General features: G+C 37.3%; 1 protein-coding gene across 2 annotated transcripts in view; it reads right to left on the bottom strand.

Annotated features, from left to right (window-relative positions):
• Nucleotides 1-53: 53 nt before the first annotated feature.
• Nucleotides 54-21,198, bottom strand: part of LOC115211837 (poly(ADP-ribose) glycohydrolase) — a 37,990-nt gene continuing 16,845 nt past the window's right edge. For both annotated transcript variants that reach the window (XM_029780555.2, XM_036503267.1), the window contains 9 exons: nt 19,277-19,437; nt 18,840-18,919; nt 17,276-17,412; nt 15,650-15,797; nt 11,929-12,007; nt 9,621-9,729; nt 5,969-6,077; nt 3,318-3,446; nt 54-488 (listed from right to left, as the gene is read on the bottom strand). In XM_029780555.2, the coding sequence (XP_029636415.1) occupies nt 340-488; nt 3,318-3,446; nt 5,969-6,077; nt 9,621-9,729; nt 11,929-12,007; nt 15,650-15,797; nt 17,276-17,412; nt 18,840-18,919; nt 19,277-19,437 (1,101 nt within the window). In that variant the 3' untranslated portion in view covers nt 54-339. The remainder of the gene's footprint in view (nt 489-3,317; nt 3,447-5,968; nt 6,078-9,620; nt 9,730-11,928; nt 12,008-15,649; nt 15,798-17,275; nt 17,413-18,839; nt 18,920-19,276; nt 19,438-21,198) is intronic.

The raw sequence follows: 21,198 nt of genomic DNA, 5'->3' as shown, positions 1-21,198 counted from the left end.
AAGATTATCTTCAGTCTCTTTATATTTATATATATATATATATATATATATAATATATATATATATATATACCACAGTTTATACCTTCAATAACATACATCAGCTCCAAAATATATCAAGTCCAAAATAGATAACTTTATGTAAGGTCTAAAAAAAACAGGATATACATCTTTTCAAACTCCCTAATAAGGGAAAGCCCAAAGCTGTTTATAAGACATTGAAAGAAACTTAATTAGCCATAGACAGTAGATTTCAAATACCAAAGATGTGGGAATCTTTGTTGCAATAACAAAGTTACCAGTATTAGTTAAATATTTGCTGGTATGGAACTGACAGAATTTATTCCTTGGTACAATGCTGGTAGATGTAATCGAATAAAGTCATTTGATGTGCTCTGCATTGTTTTGCCTTGTTCTGCTTGCAGTGTTCTGCTTTGCACTGTGCAAGTCCATCCTCATAGAACTGTTCTAACAAGTTCATTAATTGACCTACAACAGATTAAACAATTCTAATAAGATGAATGGCAAACATTAATAATCAAAATTCATACATACAAATGATACTCACACACACACATATTAATGTGTGTATGTATGTATGTAGTGTTTATAGTGCCTGTGTGATTAAGAAGTTTGCTTCCTAACCAAGAAGCCTTGGGTTCAGTTCCACAGTATGGTACCTTTTGGCATGGTACCTTCTACTATAGCCCAGGCTGACCAAAGCTTTGTGAGTGGTTTTGTAGATAAAAACTGAAGGAATCTTTTGTGTGTGTATGTGTGCAGTGTCTCCTTTTCTTGACAGAACATAAAAGTTGTAAAAGTTGTAAATGAATATCACTGTCATACAAACAATACCATTTATTTCCGATATTCTGCCAACATGTTTCTGGCCATGGGGAGATAATAACTTGCTTGGAAACAGGTGAGGGTAGGCAACAGGAAGGGCATCCAGCCATAGAAAAAGTATGTAAAATGGATGTTAAAATAATTATATATATATATCATTAGCAAAAGGCTAATTTGATTTCTAACTTGTTTATATTCTCTTCAAGTTTATTGTACAGGAACCATGTGTTAACTATTTGCACATTACAAAATGTTACAAAATGCAATCAAAAGTAAAAATAATATTAATAATAATAATAATCATCATCATCATCATCGTTTAGCGTCCACTTTCCATGCTAGCATGGGTTGGACGGTTCAACTGGGGTCTGGGAAGCCAGAAGGCTGCACCAGGCCCAGTCTGATCTGGCAATGTTTCTACGGCTGGATGCCCTTCCTAATGCCAACCACTCCGTGAGTGTAGTGGGTGCTTTTTACGTGTCACCGGCACAGGTGCCAGACGAGGCTGGCAAACGGCCACGGACGGATGGTGCTTTTTACGTGCCACCAATAATAATAATGATAATAATAATAATGGCTTCAAATTTTGGCACAAGGCCAGCAATTTTGGGGAGATGTGATTCGATTACATCAACTTCAGTGTTCAACTGGTATTTATTTTATCAATCCCGAAAGGATGAAGGGCAAAATCAACCTCATCAGAATTTGAACTCAGTACATAAAGACAGACAAAATGTTGCTAAGCACTTTGCCTGGCATGCTAATGGTTCTACCAGTTTGCCAAGCAATGATCATCACCAGCATCATCATCATTTAACGTCTGTTTTCTATGTTGGCATGGGTTGGACGTTTGATAGGAACTGGTAAACTGGAGGGCTGCACCATACACCAGTCATCTGATTTGGCAAAACTGGATGCTCTTCCTTTATGTCAAACCACTTTATAGTGTACTGAGTGCTGTTAAATGGTGCCAGCACAGCTGCTTTAACATGTGGCACCAGAATGGGCACCCTCTCAAGTGGTATTAGCACAGCTGCTTTGTTACATGGCACTGTACAGGTGCTTTCTAATTGTGGTGCCAGCACACATGCATTTTTATGTGGTGCCAACACAGGTACTTTGTACATGGCACCAGCATTGGTGCTCTATCATGTGGCACCAGCACAGGTGCTTTCTTATGTGATGCCAGCAAGGGTGCTTTTTGCGAGGTACCAGCATGGGAGCTTTTTTAAGTGGCACCAACATGGGTGTTTTTTTCCATGGCACCAGCACAGGTGCTTTTTACATAATGCCAGCACCTGTGGGGTCATCAGGGCAGATACTTAGCTACCCCAGTAGGACAACAACAATAATAATAACGGTTTCAAATTTTGGCACAAGACCATCAAGTGTGGAGGAGAGGGTGAGTCAATTTCATCAATGCCAGTGCTCAACTGGTACTTATTTTATCAACTCCAAAAGGATGAAAGCTAAAGTCAACCTCGGTGGAAGGTGAACTCAGAACACAAAAGCAGATGAAATGCTGCTAGGCATTTTGCCTGGCATGCTAACGATTCTACCAGCTCACCCTTACCACTAATAATAATGATAATAATAATATAATTACCACTAATAATGATATTGATAATAATAATAATAATAAAATGCCCTGATGCAGTACCAGGCAGTGGCTCTCGTGGCTTCTGATCTTAACTGATTGGAGGTGTTATCATGTACATTGTTTTGTCTTGGTATAAAAGATGGGCTACAGCAAATATTCTGCTCAATACCACAGATTTGCTTGTCATTTGCTTGGCCATGACCAGTTGAGCATGTCCCTTAGTGGTTGACGATATGTGCATCTCTGATCATGAGCAGAAGTAGTGGGGGAGCATCATAGCCATGTGGTGAAAGGAATTCTTAGAGGTTTGGATAATTCACCTTTGGAAACATGGGTGGTTCGTTCAACATCCTTAAACAATCCTTATTTAGGGACCTTTTGAGCAGGATAGGTTGTTCGACCAGAAGAAAATTCTAACAGGGACCCACCTACATGGTCATGCACTGTTTATCTTGATATGAGATCACTATGTCATGCACATATGGTTGTGATGCATGTGCCTAGTGTACCCTTATCAGACGGGTAGTCATGATGGGTATACTGGGCTTTGTATATTTTACCCCAGTGTCACTTTGATGGCATGCACTGCTCTCTCATTCAATAATAATAATAACAATAATAATAATAATAGTAATAATAGTAGTAATAATAATAGTAATAATAGTAGTAATAATAATAATAATAATAATAATAATTATAATAATAATAATTATAATAATAATAATAATAATAATAATAATATACAGTCAAAAGAGGAACAAGACCACTAATAATTAAGTATGTGATTCAAAACAAAATAGTTACTCAATAGATAAATTCCCAAAAATGTTAGGGGGTTGTAAGATGTTAAGAATAACACTTTGAATACTTACAAATAATGATGAAATGAGAAGTTAAAAACTTATGCATCTCACACAATTCTTTTGCCAAACGCTTGTCTTTAAATGTAAAATAGCATAGGTCCCGGTTTGCTTCAGCACATGCCATCATTTGTATTAATGCTGAAACAGAGATAGAGATAAGAACATTAATGCCAAAGCAAAGTTTTCAACAAATCTCCTACGATGTTTTGAACATGAAATATTCTTCAGTTATTTTGTCATCCATTCTTCCATACTTGCATGGGTTGGATGGAATTTGTTGAAGCAGATTTTCTAATGCTGAAGGACCTTCCTCTCACCAAACCCTACCTGTTTCCAAGTAAGTTAATATTTCCCAGTGACCAGACATGTTTTTACGGAAGATTGGAAATGAAGGACACTACTGGCATGATAAAGACACTTGCTTTCAACTTCCAAGCGATGTCAAAGCAAAGCAATGGTAACACACACACACACACACACACACACACACACACACACACACACATACATACATACATACATCCATATTATGACGAGTTTCTTTCAGTTTCAATCTACCAATCCACTCCAAAGGTCTTGGTTGGAATTTGGACTGGAGCTATAGTAGAAGACACTTGCCTAAGGTGCACCACAGCGGGACTGAACCTGAAACCACACTGTTGCATATATATATATATATATATATATAGGTGCAGGAGTGGCTGTGTGGTAAGTAGCTTGCTTACCAACAACATGGTTCCGGGTTCATTCCCACTGCGTGGCACCTTGGGCTAGTGTCTTCTACTATAGCCAAATCCACCCACAAGGCTTTGGTTGGCCTCAGGCTATAGAAGACGCTTGCATGGGTGCAAAGTGAGCTTCTTAACCATTGGCCATGCCTTCACTTTTAACCATACAGTCATACCTGCACATATAACCACATAGCCAGCCAAAAGTTTCAATATAATCTATATTATAATGATTGAAGAAATGCTGGACTGTGTCCAGTCCCCCCCCCCCATGTTATTAAAAAAAAGTAATATTACTTTGAAGAAATTATCAATGAATATTAAAAAATTTTTAAACTATAAAGTTTATTTGTATATTAAACATAAATTATAATGTTCAATATTACAAGATTCACTTCTGTTTTAAATGTCAACTTCCATTTGAATTCATATGTCAGCAAATAGCTTTTCTTCACATTCATAAAAAATGTAATAAAGCAAAAAAAAAACAAGTGAGTAAATTATTTTTAAAAGCATTATGTAAGAGTGTTTGTGTGGTAAGTAGCTTGCTTACCAACCACATGGTTCTGGGTTCAGTCCCACTGTGTGGCACCTTGGGCAAGTGTCTTCTACTACAGCCTCGAGCCGACCAAAGCCTTGTGAGTGGATTTGGTAGACAGAAACTGAAAGAAACCTGTCGTATATATATGTGTGTGTGTGTGTGTGTGTGTGTGTGTGTGTGTGTGAGTGAGTGTGTGGTGTATGTGTGTGTGTATACGCTTGTGTGTCTGTGTTTGTCCCCCCAACATCGCTTGACAATGATGCTGGTGTGTTGCGTCCCCGTAACTTAGCGGTTCAGCAAAAGAGACAGATAGAATAAGTACTAACCAAGATAAATGAAAAGGGTCCATTTGCTGACATATGTCTGCAAAAAAAATTTCTACAGTGATATGAGACATTCATTACTCTCTTTTAATTGAAATGTATTTAAGTTTCTTTTTAATTGCTAAGAAAGGGAAACTAAAAACACTTAAGACGTCTATAAGTGAATATAATGAAACCAGGCCAGTGGCACGTAAAAAGCACCAACCGAACGTGGCCGTTGCCAGCCTCCCCTGGCACCTGTGCCAGTGGCATGTAAAAAGCACCCACTACACTCACGGAGTGGTTGGCGTTAGGAAGGGCATCCAGCTGTAGAAACACTGCCAGATCAGACTGGAGCCTGGTGCAGCCTCCTGGCTTCCCAGACCCTGGTCAAACCTTCCAACCCATGCTAGCAAGGAAAACGGACGTTAAACGATGATGATGATGATTAACAATATAGCAAAACTCAACTCTTCATGTTGGTAAATGTAATTCATTAATTCCCACCAGTACATATATTTTCAAATTCACTCAAGCGAAGATTCATGAACATTTTTCCCTTGATAGTCTCATCTCTTTTCCAATTTCCATTATCATCTTTTTTAAATGTATCATGGATTATTTTACTGATTATAGAATAAACTATAACAGGGACTTTGTTCAATTCATGAGCATATTGTCAATTTACTCTATAATTTATGTATCATATCTATATGTGTATATAATATCAATATGCGCAACACATATGCCTGTAGAAAACTGCCCTCTGGGCAGTTTTCCTGCTAGTATTATTAACTGGTAGATTAAATATCATCATCATCGTTTAACGTTTGCTTTCCATGCTAGCATGGGTTGGACAGTTTGACTGTGGGCTGGCGAACCAGATGGCTGCACCAGGCTCCAGCTGGATGCCCTTCCTAACACCAACCACTCCGAGAGTGTAGTGAGTGCTTTTATGTGCCACCAGCACGGGGGCCAGTTGGGCAGTACTGGCAACGACCTCGCTCGAATTTTTTTTTTTTATCAAAACAAAACCCAGCTAAAAGAGTGTGATTAAGGCACAACTAAAAGAACTAATGATCTGAATACCTTTTAGTTGATGATCTCCTCCGAATGCACCACAGCCCCAATTCCCAGAGCATACTGCTGGAAGATAACCAGCATCTTGCTGTAAGTGGTCATGAAATCCACAGTAGGCCTAAAATAAGAAAAACAGATTGCATTTCAATCTTTATAGCATAAAATTGTCTGTAATCATAGAAATATACATACATTAACACACTTTATCTTTGATGAATTTTGCAATGCACTGACACTAAATTTGAGCAGCTTGCTTTATATCAGGATTAGCAGCTTTAAACAGTTATGTAATTCACATAATCATATATGTATAAAACAAAAAGGTGATCACTTTATAGCTAATCCAAATGAAAGACATCACTGAGTTAACCCCTTAACATTTAAATGGACCATATCCAGCCCAATTATTCTACCTGTTTTATATTTAAAGTGACCAAATCTGCCTTCTCATACCTACCCTACAATGTCATTCTAAAAATATATATTCACATATTGAAACCTTGAAGCTAAAAAATAATATCTGTTTAGTTCAAAACAATATGAATAAATAAGCAATACATTTGACTAAGAAATCTGAATGCTAAAGGGTTAAAAGAGCTGGGGGGAGGTTACATTTCTTCCATGAATCTTTGTATATATGTTACTAGCAGCTAAACCCGGTCTGTTTGGATGATGTGGCTGTGATCGTTTTCGGTTAGGCATATGTGAATGAAAATTAAGTTCAGACCAGTACATGGTAGCTAGACCTGGTAGAAATAGCAGCCAAACCTCCCTCAAAATACCCTACTGTCTTAATCCAACAATTCTGCCTATTATATAGTTTGAATGAGAAATTGTAACTAAAAATTAAGATTTAATATTTAACCCTAACCCCACAAAGAGGTGACAGAAGAGAGCGAAAGTTTTGGCTGACTGGCATCCTGCACTCCCCTTGTTGCTAGCGAAATGGTATATGCCGGCTGTGTAGGCAACTGGTTATTTTAATGGGGGAATAAACAGGGGAATTCCATTATAAAACGTTTTAATCGATTTTCTCGATAAGTAGGGGGGGCTAAGAAAAAAATAGAAACCGCATTCCAATCTATGCACCCATCTCCACATGTGTGCCATTTTGCACGCGAATCCACGCAGCCGTTCAGCTGTGAACCTCAAGACAAGAAAGAAAGAATACAACAATCGCCCATGTAAAATTTATATTATAGATAAATGAGATGAAACAACCAAAAAAAACAGGAAATATAACTAATTATGACTGTGATAATTTTTCCGAATTTTTGCACAATGCCAGCAATTTGAGGAGAGAGAAGTTGATTACATCAACCCCAGTGCTTAACTGGTACTTGTGTTATCAACCCCAAGAGGATGCAAGGTAAAGTCAACCTCGGTGATATCTGAAATCAGAAGAAATGCCCCTAAGCATTTCGTCTAGTGTGCTAATGATTCTGCTTGGTTGCCACCTTCAACTATGATTGTAATAATAAAACACAAAAACACCCACAATAAATAAAACTGATGCTTTCAAATGACTGTTTGTACATCTTTATTTCTTACTGCGTCAAAGAGTTAAATGTGTCATTAAAGCAAGGCACTGTGGACTTATACTAATGTAAAAAAGAGGTTATTTTCAAACATTGCACTCATCCATGGTTGAAAAGTATTTAAGAAAAGGTACCTTATTTATAGTCACCCAGATGGAAAACCAGCAAGATTGCCTTTCTGTTAATAAATGGTTGATGCAAGGGTATAGCTTTAAAATAATTACATAAATAATTTATGCAAGTAGTAGACAAACTATCTAAACCACACAGGCAAGTAAATAGACACACATACATACAAACACACACACATACATACAAACACACACATAAGTGAGTTGTCTCAAAGCATCTCCAACACCATCTATTTCTCTCTCTCTCTCTCTCTCTCTCTCTCTCTCTCTCTCTCTCTCTCTCTGTTTATCTTTCTACTCTATGTCTCCTTTCTTTTCTTACTGGGGTAGCCAAGTATCTCCTCCATATCTCTATCCCTCTGTTATACTTTAACCTCTCAACTAGCACAAGACCGCCTCCCACAGTACCACTCCCTCTCCCAGCCAAGGGGTGTTTGTCTTGCAAGTTATTAGGTCGACAAGTATGAAATTTGTAGAAAAGAAAAAAAGTTTGCTAATGTTTTATAAATACAAGGAATAGTTTTATTCATCAAAGTATAAACTTTGATGAATATTGCCAATACACTTTTGCCATTTCAGCCATAGCTTGTCCAGCCCAGAACTGTAAAAGCCTGGCAATCTAGAGTCAATAAAATCTTGGAAGGCCTGTTTTACAGCATCGTCAGAATTAAATTTCTTTCTTATCAAAAAGTTATCCAAATTCTGAAAGAAGTGGTTGTCAGTGGGGGCAAGATCAGGTGAGTATGGTGGATGATGGAAAACTTCCAACTCCAACTCTTGTAGTTTCACCAATGTCAGTTTTGTAATGTGTGGTCTGGCATTGTCTTGCAATAAAATAGGAGTGGATCTGTTGACTAATCTAGCCTGTTTTTCATCATTTGGTCCAGTTGGCTGCAGTATACTTCAGCTGTGATTGATGAGCCAGGTTTAATGAAATCATAATGGATTACACCTGCGCCAGAACACCAAACACACAACGTCAGCTTCTTTTGATGAATTTTGCTTTTTGGACTGTTTTGGTGGCTCGTCTTTGTCCAACCATTGTGCTGAACACTTATGGTTGTTGTATTGGATCCATTTCTCATCACGTTACAATTTGATTCAAAAATGATTCATTTTTGTGACAAGTAGCATAATGCAGGCTTCCAAACATTGCTGTTTCTGATTTTCATTGAGTTCATGTGGAACCCACTGATCCAACTTTTTCACTTTACCGATTTGAACTAGGTGAGTCAATATTGTTTGCTTGCTAACACCAAACAACAATGATAATTCACAGGCACTTTGATCTGACTCGATGGTGGCTTTCGGTTCATCATTATCCACATTTGTTTTTGGTTGACCACATTGGTCATTTGTGAGAATGAAATTTTTCAAACCAATTTGATACTGTCTGCTGTGTAATAACATTAGAATGAAATACTCCATTAATATTCCAAGCTGTCTGTGATGCTGTATTTCCAAGAAAGAACTCATATTTCAAAACTGTATGAATTTCCGACTTATCCATTACTAAATAAAAATAGCAAAAAACTATTTATAAATACTTTATAAAGCGCAAAATAAGTTAGAATAAAGAAATAGCTGTGTCAACTTTCTCACAAAAAATAAAGACTGTCAAAATATAAAAATGGTGCAAAATGAGCAGCTGTCAAAGTTTACCATATACCTTACTACAAATTTCATACTTGACAACCTAATACTTGCTGATCCTGCTGACACTGGTGCCCTGTAAAAAGCACCTGGGCTGGTGCCACATAAAAAGTACCCAATACACTTACTTTGTAAAGTGGTTGGCATCAGAGAGGGCATCAAGCCACAAAAACAATGCCAAAGCAGACAATGGAACCTTGTGCAGTTCTCAGGTTTACCAGCACCTCTCCAACTGACCAATCCATGCCAGCATGGAAGAAGGAGATTAAATGATGATATATATATATATATATATATATATATATAAAGAACTATTTATTTTTATTTCATAAAGCTTACTTTATTTAATTCCCGGATAATGTTTTGTTGCTGGAACTGATTTTTGTAATTTGACACCACCATAGCATCAATACAAGATAACTGGGATACATGGCGTCCCCAAGAATTTCTGCAATGAAAATTATTAAAAAGACACTTTAAAAAGAGCTTGAAAAACAATCAAACTGATAAAAAAATTTTAGCATACAATATCAAAAAAAGAACTAGGGGGGGGGGGGAAAGTTCCTGGCTTCAAGGGTATTGGCAAAAGGCCAGGTTGGAAGCCCAACCTTCTGAGTTTTTTTGCAGGGTTTGAAAAAAACTAAAGGACCACTGCAATAAGTGTGTGAGTCTGAGAGGGGAAGATGTTGAATGAAATCATAGTTAACTGATCCTCCTGTATTTTTTTTTTTACCTAAAGCCAGGAAATTTTCAGCACTCCCTCACAGTAAATTAAATGAACACAGCTCTCTGATATTCTTGGCATGATGGTTGAACACTCTGAGCAATTAAAATTTGTTTCCTCTTATTTTAATTAACTGAGATGGACATTCTCCATCAACCAGAAGTGAATAAAATAAATCTTTGCAGCTACATTGTTAAAATTGTCATTGTCAGTATCATCCTATTAACAATGAGTTGAAAGATTCTCTAATTTGTTATGTTCCAATGAGCCTTTGATACAATAATATTTTAAGAAGCCCTACTTTCTAAAATCAACTTCAACTATCAAATTTACTCATGTATAAATCGCATTCATATATACATGTGGCACGTAAAAAGCACCCACTACACTCACAGAGTGGTTGGCGTTAGGAAGGGCATCCAGCTGTAGAAACATTGCCAGATAAGACTGGAGCCTAGTGCAGCCTTCCAGCTTCCCAGATCCCCGGTCGAACCGTCCAACCCATGCTAGCATGGAGAACGGACGTTAAACGATGATGATGATGATGATGATCTCACCCCTAATTTAGTGTTAAGTCTTGGTACACAATTTTTTCCCTTAGTTTTAGATTTGCCCTGTATATCACACCCCAGATTATTCTGTTAAAATCAAGTATAAAATAATGCAACTTATACACAAGTAAATACAGTATTTTAACCAACCTCCAACTAACTTAAGTCAATTGTTTTATATTACAAGTTAAAACTAGTATGGTTATCATATTTGTACACATAAAATGATACTTTTGATAGTGAGGAACTTACTTAGCAAATTAACACTAAATCTATATCCAAAGTTCACATAGCATCTACAATAACTTATATTCAGCTTACTTATTTCAATTATTTCAGTGACTAAGGTTGCCATTGCATGATGAAAATTTTGTTACCTCATAGAATAAATTCAAAATGAATTAAACAGCTTTGTGTGTTGTTACATGGCCCTTCCACAATATAATTTCTCTAACAAATGCTGTTAGATCAAATCACTTGCTAGAGAAATTCAACTCCAAGATGTTTCATTTCTATCGAGCCACAATTTTACATTGACAAGTCACAACTCCAATACGACAGACAGGTAATTAGAATGTAACAGGAGAGAATCACAAGATGGAATCTTCAAACCAAGCCAACTGGCAAGAAACCTAGGTTTCTTGCAAATTAATGTACTCAATCATCCAATTAATCATTTCAGTGTATTACTTTCATTTGGATGTTGGTAGTCAGAAACTAAGGAATTAAGCTATTATATTGGCAAAATTTACAACGACGCACCACCAAAGTACGATCTACCAAGCACTAGTGCGAACGATTCTCCTTTACGGTAGCGAGTCATGGCCGATGAGGGTGGAAGATATTAAACGACTAGAATCCTTTGACTACCTCTGTCTACGCCGCATCCTTCGTGTCCGATGGCATCACTTTGGCTCCAACAATTCGGTGCGACACCAGTGCAAAATCACCTCCTTCTGACAAGTCATCCTAACGAGACATCTGCGTTGGCTGGGTCATACCCTCTGTCATCAACCAGGAGAATTCATCTACGAAGCAATTGCCCCAGATCCCCTTCAGGATTGGTGAAAGTGATGTGGTGGACAACGAAAATCCTGGCTGATCTGGAACCCAACCCAGGCCCCCTATATCTAAGGCGTTCGTCACTGGAATAAGGAGTGGTTGGAGATCACACGGTCGTTAGCCTCAAATCGCCAGGTCTGGTTGGTGCTTGTGAGAGATGCAGCATTGAGGATGAATGAAGCCAGCTCAACCCACCCCAGGTGAATGCTGTCTCAAGACAAGAAGAAGACAAAATTTACAACATTAAAAAAAAGCAGTGTTTTACTTTCAAAAACAAACGAGACATAAATTTAATGACCTAAAAACGTACCTCACAGTCTTATCTTGAAAATCTCCTTTCCACAGGAAAGTACTTGCATAACCAGAATAGGCACTGAATCTTTCAAAACCTGAAGAAAAAAAACGAAGCAGAATTACAGAATCTGTGATAATCTCTCAAACATACATTCATATTTAATATTTTACATCTCAGAGCTATCTCACTGCTCTGGATGAGTATTTTATTGAGAGCTAGAAAATATTTCAGTTTTGAACAGTTGTTCATTATTCTAAAAGTGGAATCAATACTAAACAAATATATATACAAATTTTAATTTTAGCTTAGTTTTTCCTTGGGGCTGGCTGGATCGGAGCGATCTCAAGATTAATCAGCCGAAATTGCGAGAGTGATCCGGTTCTTGACTGAAGATTGAAGGCTTCGAATGTCCTGTCCGTGTTTTTTATATCGTCTTCTAAATGTTTTGCGTTCTTGTCCCAGTTTGTATTTTTTTACATATACATATGTTTATATATATATATATATATATATATATACACACACACACATATATAACAGCTGATATGATCAACGGAACAGCTTGCTTGTGAAATTAACGTGCAAGTGGCTGAGCACTCCACAGACGCATGTACCCTTAACATAATTCTCAGGGAGATTCAGCGTAACACAGAGTGTGACATGGCTGGCCCTTTGAAATACAGGTACTACTCATTTTTGCCAGGTGAGTGGATTGGAGAAATGTGAAATAAAGTGTCTTGCTCAAGGACACAACACATCACTGGGAATTGAACTCACGACCTTTACGATCGTGAGCCAAATGTCCTAACCACTAAGCCACGCATCTTCATATATATATATAATACATATATACACACACATGTATATGTGTACACACACACACACACACACACACATGTATATGTATATATAGACACACATACACACATACATATATGTATACACACACACACACGTTTTTGTTTCTTCATTCATTTTTTATGATTGTTTTTCTGTGGTGAGACAAATATATTATTGAGGCATTATTTTCCAGCTGGATGCCCTTCCTGTTGCTAACCCTTACTTGTTTTTCAACTAAAGGATATCTTATTGCACACATCATTACAGGTCCAAAGCCAGTGATGGACTCAATGCAGGCTACATAGCTACAACTTTCAAGTGACTGTCAAATTTTACCTTTCAAGAATAAATATGTTACTCTAGTGAATTGGTATCAAGTGCATCTTCAAAATAATATTTGATGTTTTCTTTTATAACTATACTTCAAAAAAAAAATGAACTGCACATACAAACACACGCAACTATACCAGCTCTAGTTGCATTTCTACCCCCGCCTCTCTCTCTCTCTCTTGATATACATATATATATATATATATATATATATATATATATATATATTGAGGTTATAAGAAGTAATGGTGTCATTGAGACCCAAAGGTGTCAGGTAATGCTGAATAAGTGCGATAGACAGGCCATAGTTCCAGGTTCGGTAATTTTGTGAATAAGGGGTTCAACTTTGGTTCTATGTCAGCGTGAGTGTATAAGAATTTTTTGCGTAGTGAGATAAAAAAAACCAAAGCTGTGTACATATTAGAACATTTATAGATAGAAGGTCTTACAGCTGTTTCCAGGATATTTATTAATTATATCCCTTCATCGGAGACAGATTTTAGGCAGAATGGTATATATGTAAGATTGGAATCTTACATATATTCCATTCTGCCTAAAAAATGGATCGACAACTTCAATATCCCTACATATCTTGCATCTATTTTCTTTCCTCCACCTCACTCTCTATTTTGTATCACATCTAAACTAACTATGACTTAACTATCCTCTCACACCGTCTCCGACGAAGGGATATAATTAATAAATATCCTGGAAACGGCTGTAAGACCTTCTATCTATAAATGTTCTAACATCTACACAGCCTTGGTTTTTTATCTCATTACGCAAAAAATTCTTATATATATATATATATACAACAAGAAATAATATTTATCACTTTTTACAAAAACAAAAGGGTTTATAGGACTGCAAAAGAAGTGCTCAAATATAAATGAGACAAAGAAAACCATGGTGATTTTTATATATGATTAAATGTTTGAGGGGTGATGTTGTGTGTAAAGTCGTTGACTCAAATTTAATGTTTGTTCTATAACCAATGCTTCTTTTATATATAATATATATATATATATATATATATATATATATATATATATATATATAACGTAAAGTATACTAGCCATCTCAATATGGCTAACCACAAAGGGTGGGTGTTACTGTAGCTTTTAGCCCCAGGAGATCATAGTCTCCAGCTGGCTTTAGGCACACTATCTGTGCCCTTATGGTATTTGCAAAGGGAGGCCATCCCTTTCTCGTAAGCCTATGTGATACGCACTGGACCGCGGTTTCGAGGTAGTTGCCTCTTGTCAACGGACGGTAATCACCGGTTTACGATGAAAAGGAAGACCTGTATGCAAATACTTAAGTGTTTTTCTAGTAACTTCCGTCACTGATTTCGAAAAACTGTCTGCAAGCAATAAATAAATTTCTGAACGAGATGTAAACAGTAACCGCTTGACAACGTAAAGTATACTAGCCATCTCAATATGGCTAACCACAAAGGGTGGGTGTTACTGTAGATTTATTTATTGCTTGCAGACAGTTTTTCGAAATCAGTGACGGAAGTTACTAGAAAAACACTTAAGTATTTGCATACAGGTCTTCCTTTTCATCGTAAACCGGTGATTACCGCCCGTTGACAAGAGGCAACTACCTCGAAACCGCGGTCCGGTGCGTATCACATAGGCTTATGAGAAAGGGATGGCCTCCCTTTGCAAATACCATAAGGGCACAGATAGTGTGCCTAAAGCCAGCTGGAGACTATGATCTCCTGGGGCTAAAAGCTACAGTAACACCCACCCTTTGTGGTTAGCCATATTGAGATGGCTAGTATACTTTACGTTGTCGAGCAGTTACTGTTTACATCTTGTTCAGAGATTTATTTATTGCTATATATATATATATATATATATATATATATATATATATATATATATATATATATATACATACATACACAGACACACACACACATATTATCACATTCTTCATCATTGTTTTAACATCCACATTTTCATGTTTACATGGGTTGCAGAGTTTATTGGGGCATGTTTTCTACAGCTGGATGCCCTTCCTGTCACTAACCCTCATCTGATTCCATGAAAGGTAATAGTTCTTCAGTATCCAGATATGTTTTTACAAAATATCAGAAATCAATGACATTTACACACACACACAGCACGCACGAATATGCCGGCTGGTGGCTAGGGAGGTCGAGCAATATGGCTCAGTGACCGGCTGGGAGCCAGTCTATCGCGTATCTGGGTCCATGAGAGGGTTTTCAGTTTCTTTTTACCAAATTCCATCAAAAGGGTTTGGTTGACCCAGGGCTTTAGTAGAAGTAGAAGACATTTGCCCAAGGTGCCATGCAGTGGGACTGAACATGAAACTATGTGGTTGGGAAGCAAACTTCTTACCACACACCCATACCTATGCCTAACTCTGCCAACAGCAAAGACAAAACTTCTGAAATAATTGCCACATTACAGCAATGCTATTTTCACAGTTTAGCAATATCAAATTATTGCCTACTACTGAAGCAGTCTCCTGCATAGAGACAAAAATGTTTGCCCTGTCAAGAAGAAATGGGGATTGATTAATTTAAACTGACCTTTGACAATCAGACATTCCTCTTTTTCCAGGCACTCAGTGAATAGCCGTGATATTAACAATTCTGGACAAATAACAAATCTAATCTCCTCCTGGACACAGCCTCGTGTCAATACACCTCCACCAATTTTCTTGTTAGCAAAATCAACCTAATAAAAAAAATATATATTGTTACAAAAATTATTTTATCAAAATACAGCATGTTCTCATCATTACCATCAGAAGAAAACACAATTCAGATCTATGTCATATCTAAGGTTTTGTTCAGAGAAAAATTTTATAAGCTTCACTCGGTAACTATTTTATTTATATTCAAAATATAATGCAAGTAGCACTGTCATCATCATCCTCACTTAATATCCGTTTTTCATGCTGGCATGAGTTGGGTGATTTGACAGGAACTGGCAACCCAGAAAGCTACACTTGGCTCTAATTGTCTGCTTAGGCATGGTCTCTTTGGTTGGATGCCCTTCCTGATGCCAACCACTTTACAGAGTGTACTGGGGGTTCTTACATGGCACCAGGTGCTTTTTATGTAACACCAACACAAGTGCTTTGTATGTGGTGCCAACATCATCATCATCATCATTTAACGTCCATTTTGCATGCTAGCATGGGTTGGATGGTTCAACCGGGGTCTGGGAAGCCAGGAGGCTGCACCAGGCTCTAGTCCCATCTGGCAGTGTTTCTACAGCTGGATGCCCTTCCTAATGCCAACCACTCCGTGAGTGTAGTGGGTGTTTTTTACGTGCCACCAGCACAGGAACCAGAGGAGGCTGGCAAACGGCAACAATCAGTTGGTGCTTTTATGTGTCACCAACACGGACACCAGTCAGGCAGCGCTGGCATCTGCCACGTTCGGACAGTGTTTTTTACGTGTCACCGGCATGGGTATCTTAACTACAATTTCCATTTGATTTTTATTTTGATGTTGGTGTTGACGTACTTGACTCATTAGGTCTCCTCAAGAACAGTGGGTCACTCTACGATCCAAATTGATAATAATTATGAAATAAATAAATGCCTCTTTCATTACTAATGATTATTAATATAATGGTTCAACTCAGACAAGTACATTGCTTTCTTAAAAGAAAATAATGTTGTATCTTGTCAGACAAAATTAGTATCACAAATGAATAAATGTAGAAAATAATATTTTCAACAAGAGAAACAATTCTTAAATCACAACAAAATCTAATCACAACTATTCAATTTCAAGGAAAAGAACAGTTTGAACTGGAAACTTCTAAGTGATCTGCTGTTATTCAATGATCAAAGTTAAAGATGTTCATTATTAGATAAGTATTAATGAAACCTACTATTACATGCTGTAATAAATGACCCATGATAGTTTGATATAAAAAACTATGGTATGTTATATCAAAAAAGATTTAGGAGAAAAACCATGCTCTAAAATAGTTGCTCAATAAGAAGACTTTCTCATTCCACAGCACTAATTGATACAAATTAATACAAATAAATTTTTTTAGCTCATCAGATCTTAAGCAAAATTATAAAATGTAATTTTTTTAAAAATGACAGGGCACTTTACCCTAATGTTATATACCTGGCAAAGAGTTATACATAATAAATAATGGTAACATATAGAATAAATAAGCAATCGTACTTCAAGAAAACCAGCTCCATTGTCTTCAATGGTTCCAGCAGATGAACAATAAAAATTAGACAATGTTTTCATGGATGTTTGCCACACAGGGAACTTATCAAGACATTGCCTCTGGAAAGTTATGGTTCCATTTGGCACTAAGACAAAAGAAGAATTACATTAGTGAGTTTCAGACAAATAAATTATGACTTAATCTTAACAAGACAATCATCATCATCATCATGAATTACTCAAATCTATTACAATTATGTCTATCTATATTCAGCTTCAATTCAAGTCTTTGTAAATTAAAGAGTATTTCTATTTATTAATGCAATGCATTTGTGAGGTAAATAGAGTCGGTTATTTGGCTTTTTACGAGCACAAGCATCTATCAATGGATGAACAGATCAAGTGATTTCAGAGGGAAGAACAACAGATGTGATATTCATGCTTTTCCCAAGAGTGTTAGCAGAGTAAATGGAACAGAAATTGATCTTCAGTCACAGACCCCGTTTAGTAGGGTATTTCTACATTTCCACTGAAAGACAAATCTAAAATGTTAAGCTTCTCATAGAGTCATCTACAATTTCAAAACTGATTTTTAATTTCTAAAATCCCTAAGGAATATGACTGAGGATGGAAATACAAACTATCAAATAAAATTACAGACTGAACTTTATCTTAGATTTTTCTGTACTTGAAGGTAATGTGTCTTCAGGCATGAGCATACTTGGCAGTTGCCCAGGATCCCGACAAATCTAGGGGCCCAATGCTAATCTTTTCCTGTTTTTGTTGTATATATAGGAGACCTCACTGCATTACTTTGTCCAGAGGCCTATAATTATGGTAAACTAGCCCTTATTAAACTATTGCAACATAGAACCTACATAATTTTTTTAGACTTAGATAAGTTGGCCTTTTGCATGATATTTGGAGTCTCATCATCATTCATCATTGTTCGACCGTGGTCGAGACAATGGAATTTACCATGCTACGCCAAACTTCACGGTCCATCATAGCATTACGGAGGTCCTGTTGCTGGATGCCTGTATCCCTGGAGATTACATCAGGGTAGGAGAGTGTGCGCCCTCTGGTATTGCGAGTAGATGGCTTCCAGAGGAGAAGAGTAGAAATTGCCTCGTTTTCAGCTCTACAACAATGTCCAGCAAACTGGACTCTCCTACCTTTCACAAGAGATGACACAGGTGGTAGTTTCCCATATATTTGCATTTTGGTTGGATGACGCTTTCACAAGAGATTTTGAGCTCTCATAAGAAGGCGAGTGTAGGTTCCATCTAACCACCTATTCGGAGTCTAATAAGCAACCATATTATATACTAAAATATTGAAAACTGTGTGTAACTTTTTCTTTGTTGCTTCATATCTAAACAACATCAGGCAAAAACTTCATTTGTTAATCTATGACAAGGTAAAATGTGATGAATATCTGCAGACTTCAAGGCTTGTAGATGTTTACTTCAAGACTTTAACATGGTATAGTAATGGACCTTTTCTTATGTAAAGTAGCATATATAATTGGTAAATAATGTACTGGAATAACTTGATGTAATAAAATACTTACTTTTAGTTGTCACACGCTTAAAATAATGTATTAAACACTTTAGTTTTTCTTGGGAACAATGATTAACATTTTGATATAAACTGAAATATAAAGAAGATATCTTTGATTTAATTTAAATGGTGACATCAATACAAGAATGAAAGAGAGAAAGAACGAGGAGGAAGAGGAGGGGGAGGGGAAGATGAGGGGAGGAGGAAGAGGAGGATGTGGAGGAGGATGAGGAGGATGTGGAAGAGGAAGAGGAGGATGACGAAAAGGAAGAGGAGGATGACGAAGAGGAAGAGGAGGATGACGAGAGGAAGAGGAGGATGACGAAGAGGAAGAGGAGGATGACGAAGAGGAAGAGGAGGATGACGAAGAGGAAGAGGAGGACAGAAGACAACAAGAAAGAAAGGGATAGAGATACCAATAGAAAAATACAAACAAGGAATGCTTACCTAGTGAAATTAATGCTAGGGTAGTTTGAGTATTCCATGTTCTGTTTCATTGTGTTACGTCTTGGGAATGTACAGAAAAATGCATTGGCCAACAAACAAGCAATTTGTTCTTGACTGAAGCTGATACTCCTATTTTTACCTTTCTTCAACAATGGAATTGGCTGAAAAATGTAACAGAAGGCAGAAGATAAAATACATTACATGAATTTTATCATTAGAAAAATATTCACAAATATCAGTTTAGGTGAGAAGTGAAACAAAATGAATTTGCAAACAAATTTTACAAAAAATAACTGTACTGCAATTTAGGAAAAATTACCAAAATTTTCTCACTAAAACGAAAAAAAAATGATTTAGAAAAGATTAAAAAGAAAGTAAAATGATAATTATACAAAAATGAGTGAACCAATTATCAATCAATCTCATGGTCCCAGCAGACAAAATGGGAAAATGTAATATAATTTTAAAGGGAAAGTACTCTGAGATAGTAGTTATTTCCCTTGCGCATAGTATTTGACATGCAAGTAAAAGTTGCTTGTCAAACCGAGAAGGGCAAATTGTCAAAGTATCGGTCACTCTAGTCGAGCATGTGGCAGTGGAAACCTCGGCGTTCTCGGCCTCCATATCACATCCTTCCTCGCCGCTATCGGGACGAAGATGACTATTTGTTTGTGCGAGCCCGGTTAGTCAGAGTGGCTATTCCAGTGCATCGCCCTTCTCATCCTTCGGGACAACCTTTTCTATTTTGTCTGCTAGAACCATGAGGCAGACTGACAAGCTCCTTAAGATATTATTTGTTACTTTCTGTTGATATATGACATCACTGTTGAGTTACACATAAAACATTACATAAAATACGTGAAATACAGACTGGAGCCTGGTGCAGCCTTCTGGCCTCCCAGATTCCTGGTCGAACCGTCCAGCCTATGCTAGCATGGAGAACGGACGTTAAATGATGATGATGATGATGAAAAAACCGTGAAAAATTTTTTTAAAAAAAGTCAATTTACTTTGGAAACGTTTCCAAGACAGAAATGGTGAATACACTCAAAGTAAAAAAAAAAAAGAATAAAAGCTAGTGACCAACAAGGGAGCTGCTACATGGTCGATCAACTTGTTAGAAGTAGCAACCAAATTCTCCTCATTTCTTTACCCTCCCTACCATACTCTTTTACTTGTTTCAGTCATGTGACTGTGACCATGCTGGAGCACTGCCTTTAGTCAATCAAATCGACCCCAGGATTTATTCTTTGTAAGCCTAGTACTTATTTTATCGGTCTCTTTTTGCCGAACCGCTAAGTTACGGGGACGTAAACACACCAGCATCGGTTGTCAAGCGATGTTGGGGAGACAAACACAGACACACAAAAACGCACATACACATATATATACATATATACGACGGGCTTCTTTCAGTTTCCGTCTACCAAATCCACTCACAAAGCTTTGGTCGGCCCGAGGCTATAGTAGAAGACACTTACCCAAGGTGCCACGCAGTGGGACTGAACCCGGAACCATGTGGTTCGTAAGCAAGCTACTTACCACACAGCCACATATCAGAATAGTTACAGTTAGAATACTTTTGGTCATAGAACGTCTCCATAAGAGATGACTGAAGGGTTACTAAGCAGCTAAGCAGCAGCAACAAGACAACAGACATTATGAAGAGGTTGTGGTTTTTAAAATAGCAACATGTGACTAGACATATTGTCAAATTATTACTGCTGATACCTTTCATCATGAAGTTTTTTTTTATCATTTATTTGTTTTTTGACCAAGTGCTAAGTTTTAGGGAACTGCAGCTGAGTTACCAATGCCGGTGGAACGTAAGAGAACCATCCGAACGTAGCCGTTGCCAGAGCCACCCCAACTGGCCTCGTGCCGGTGGCAGCCTCGCCTGGCCTCCGTGCCGATGGCACGTA

The sequence above is a fragment of the Octopus sinensis genome, linkage group LG5, assembly GCF_006345805.1.
Source record: "Octopus sinensis linkage group LG5, ASM634580v1, whole genome shotgun sequence".
Taxonomy (NCBI): domain Eukaryota; kingdom Metazoa; phylum Mollusca; class Cephalopoda; order Octopoda; family Octopodidae; genus Octopus; species Octopus sinensis.
This window is presented reverse-complemented; position numbering and strand designations above follow the sequence as displayed.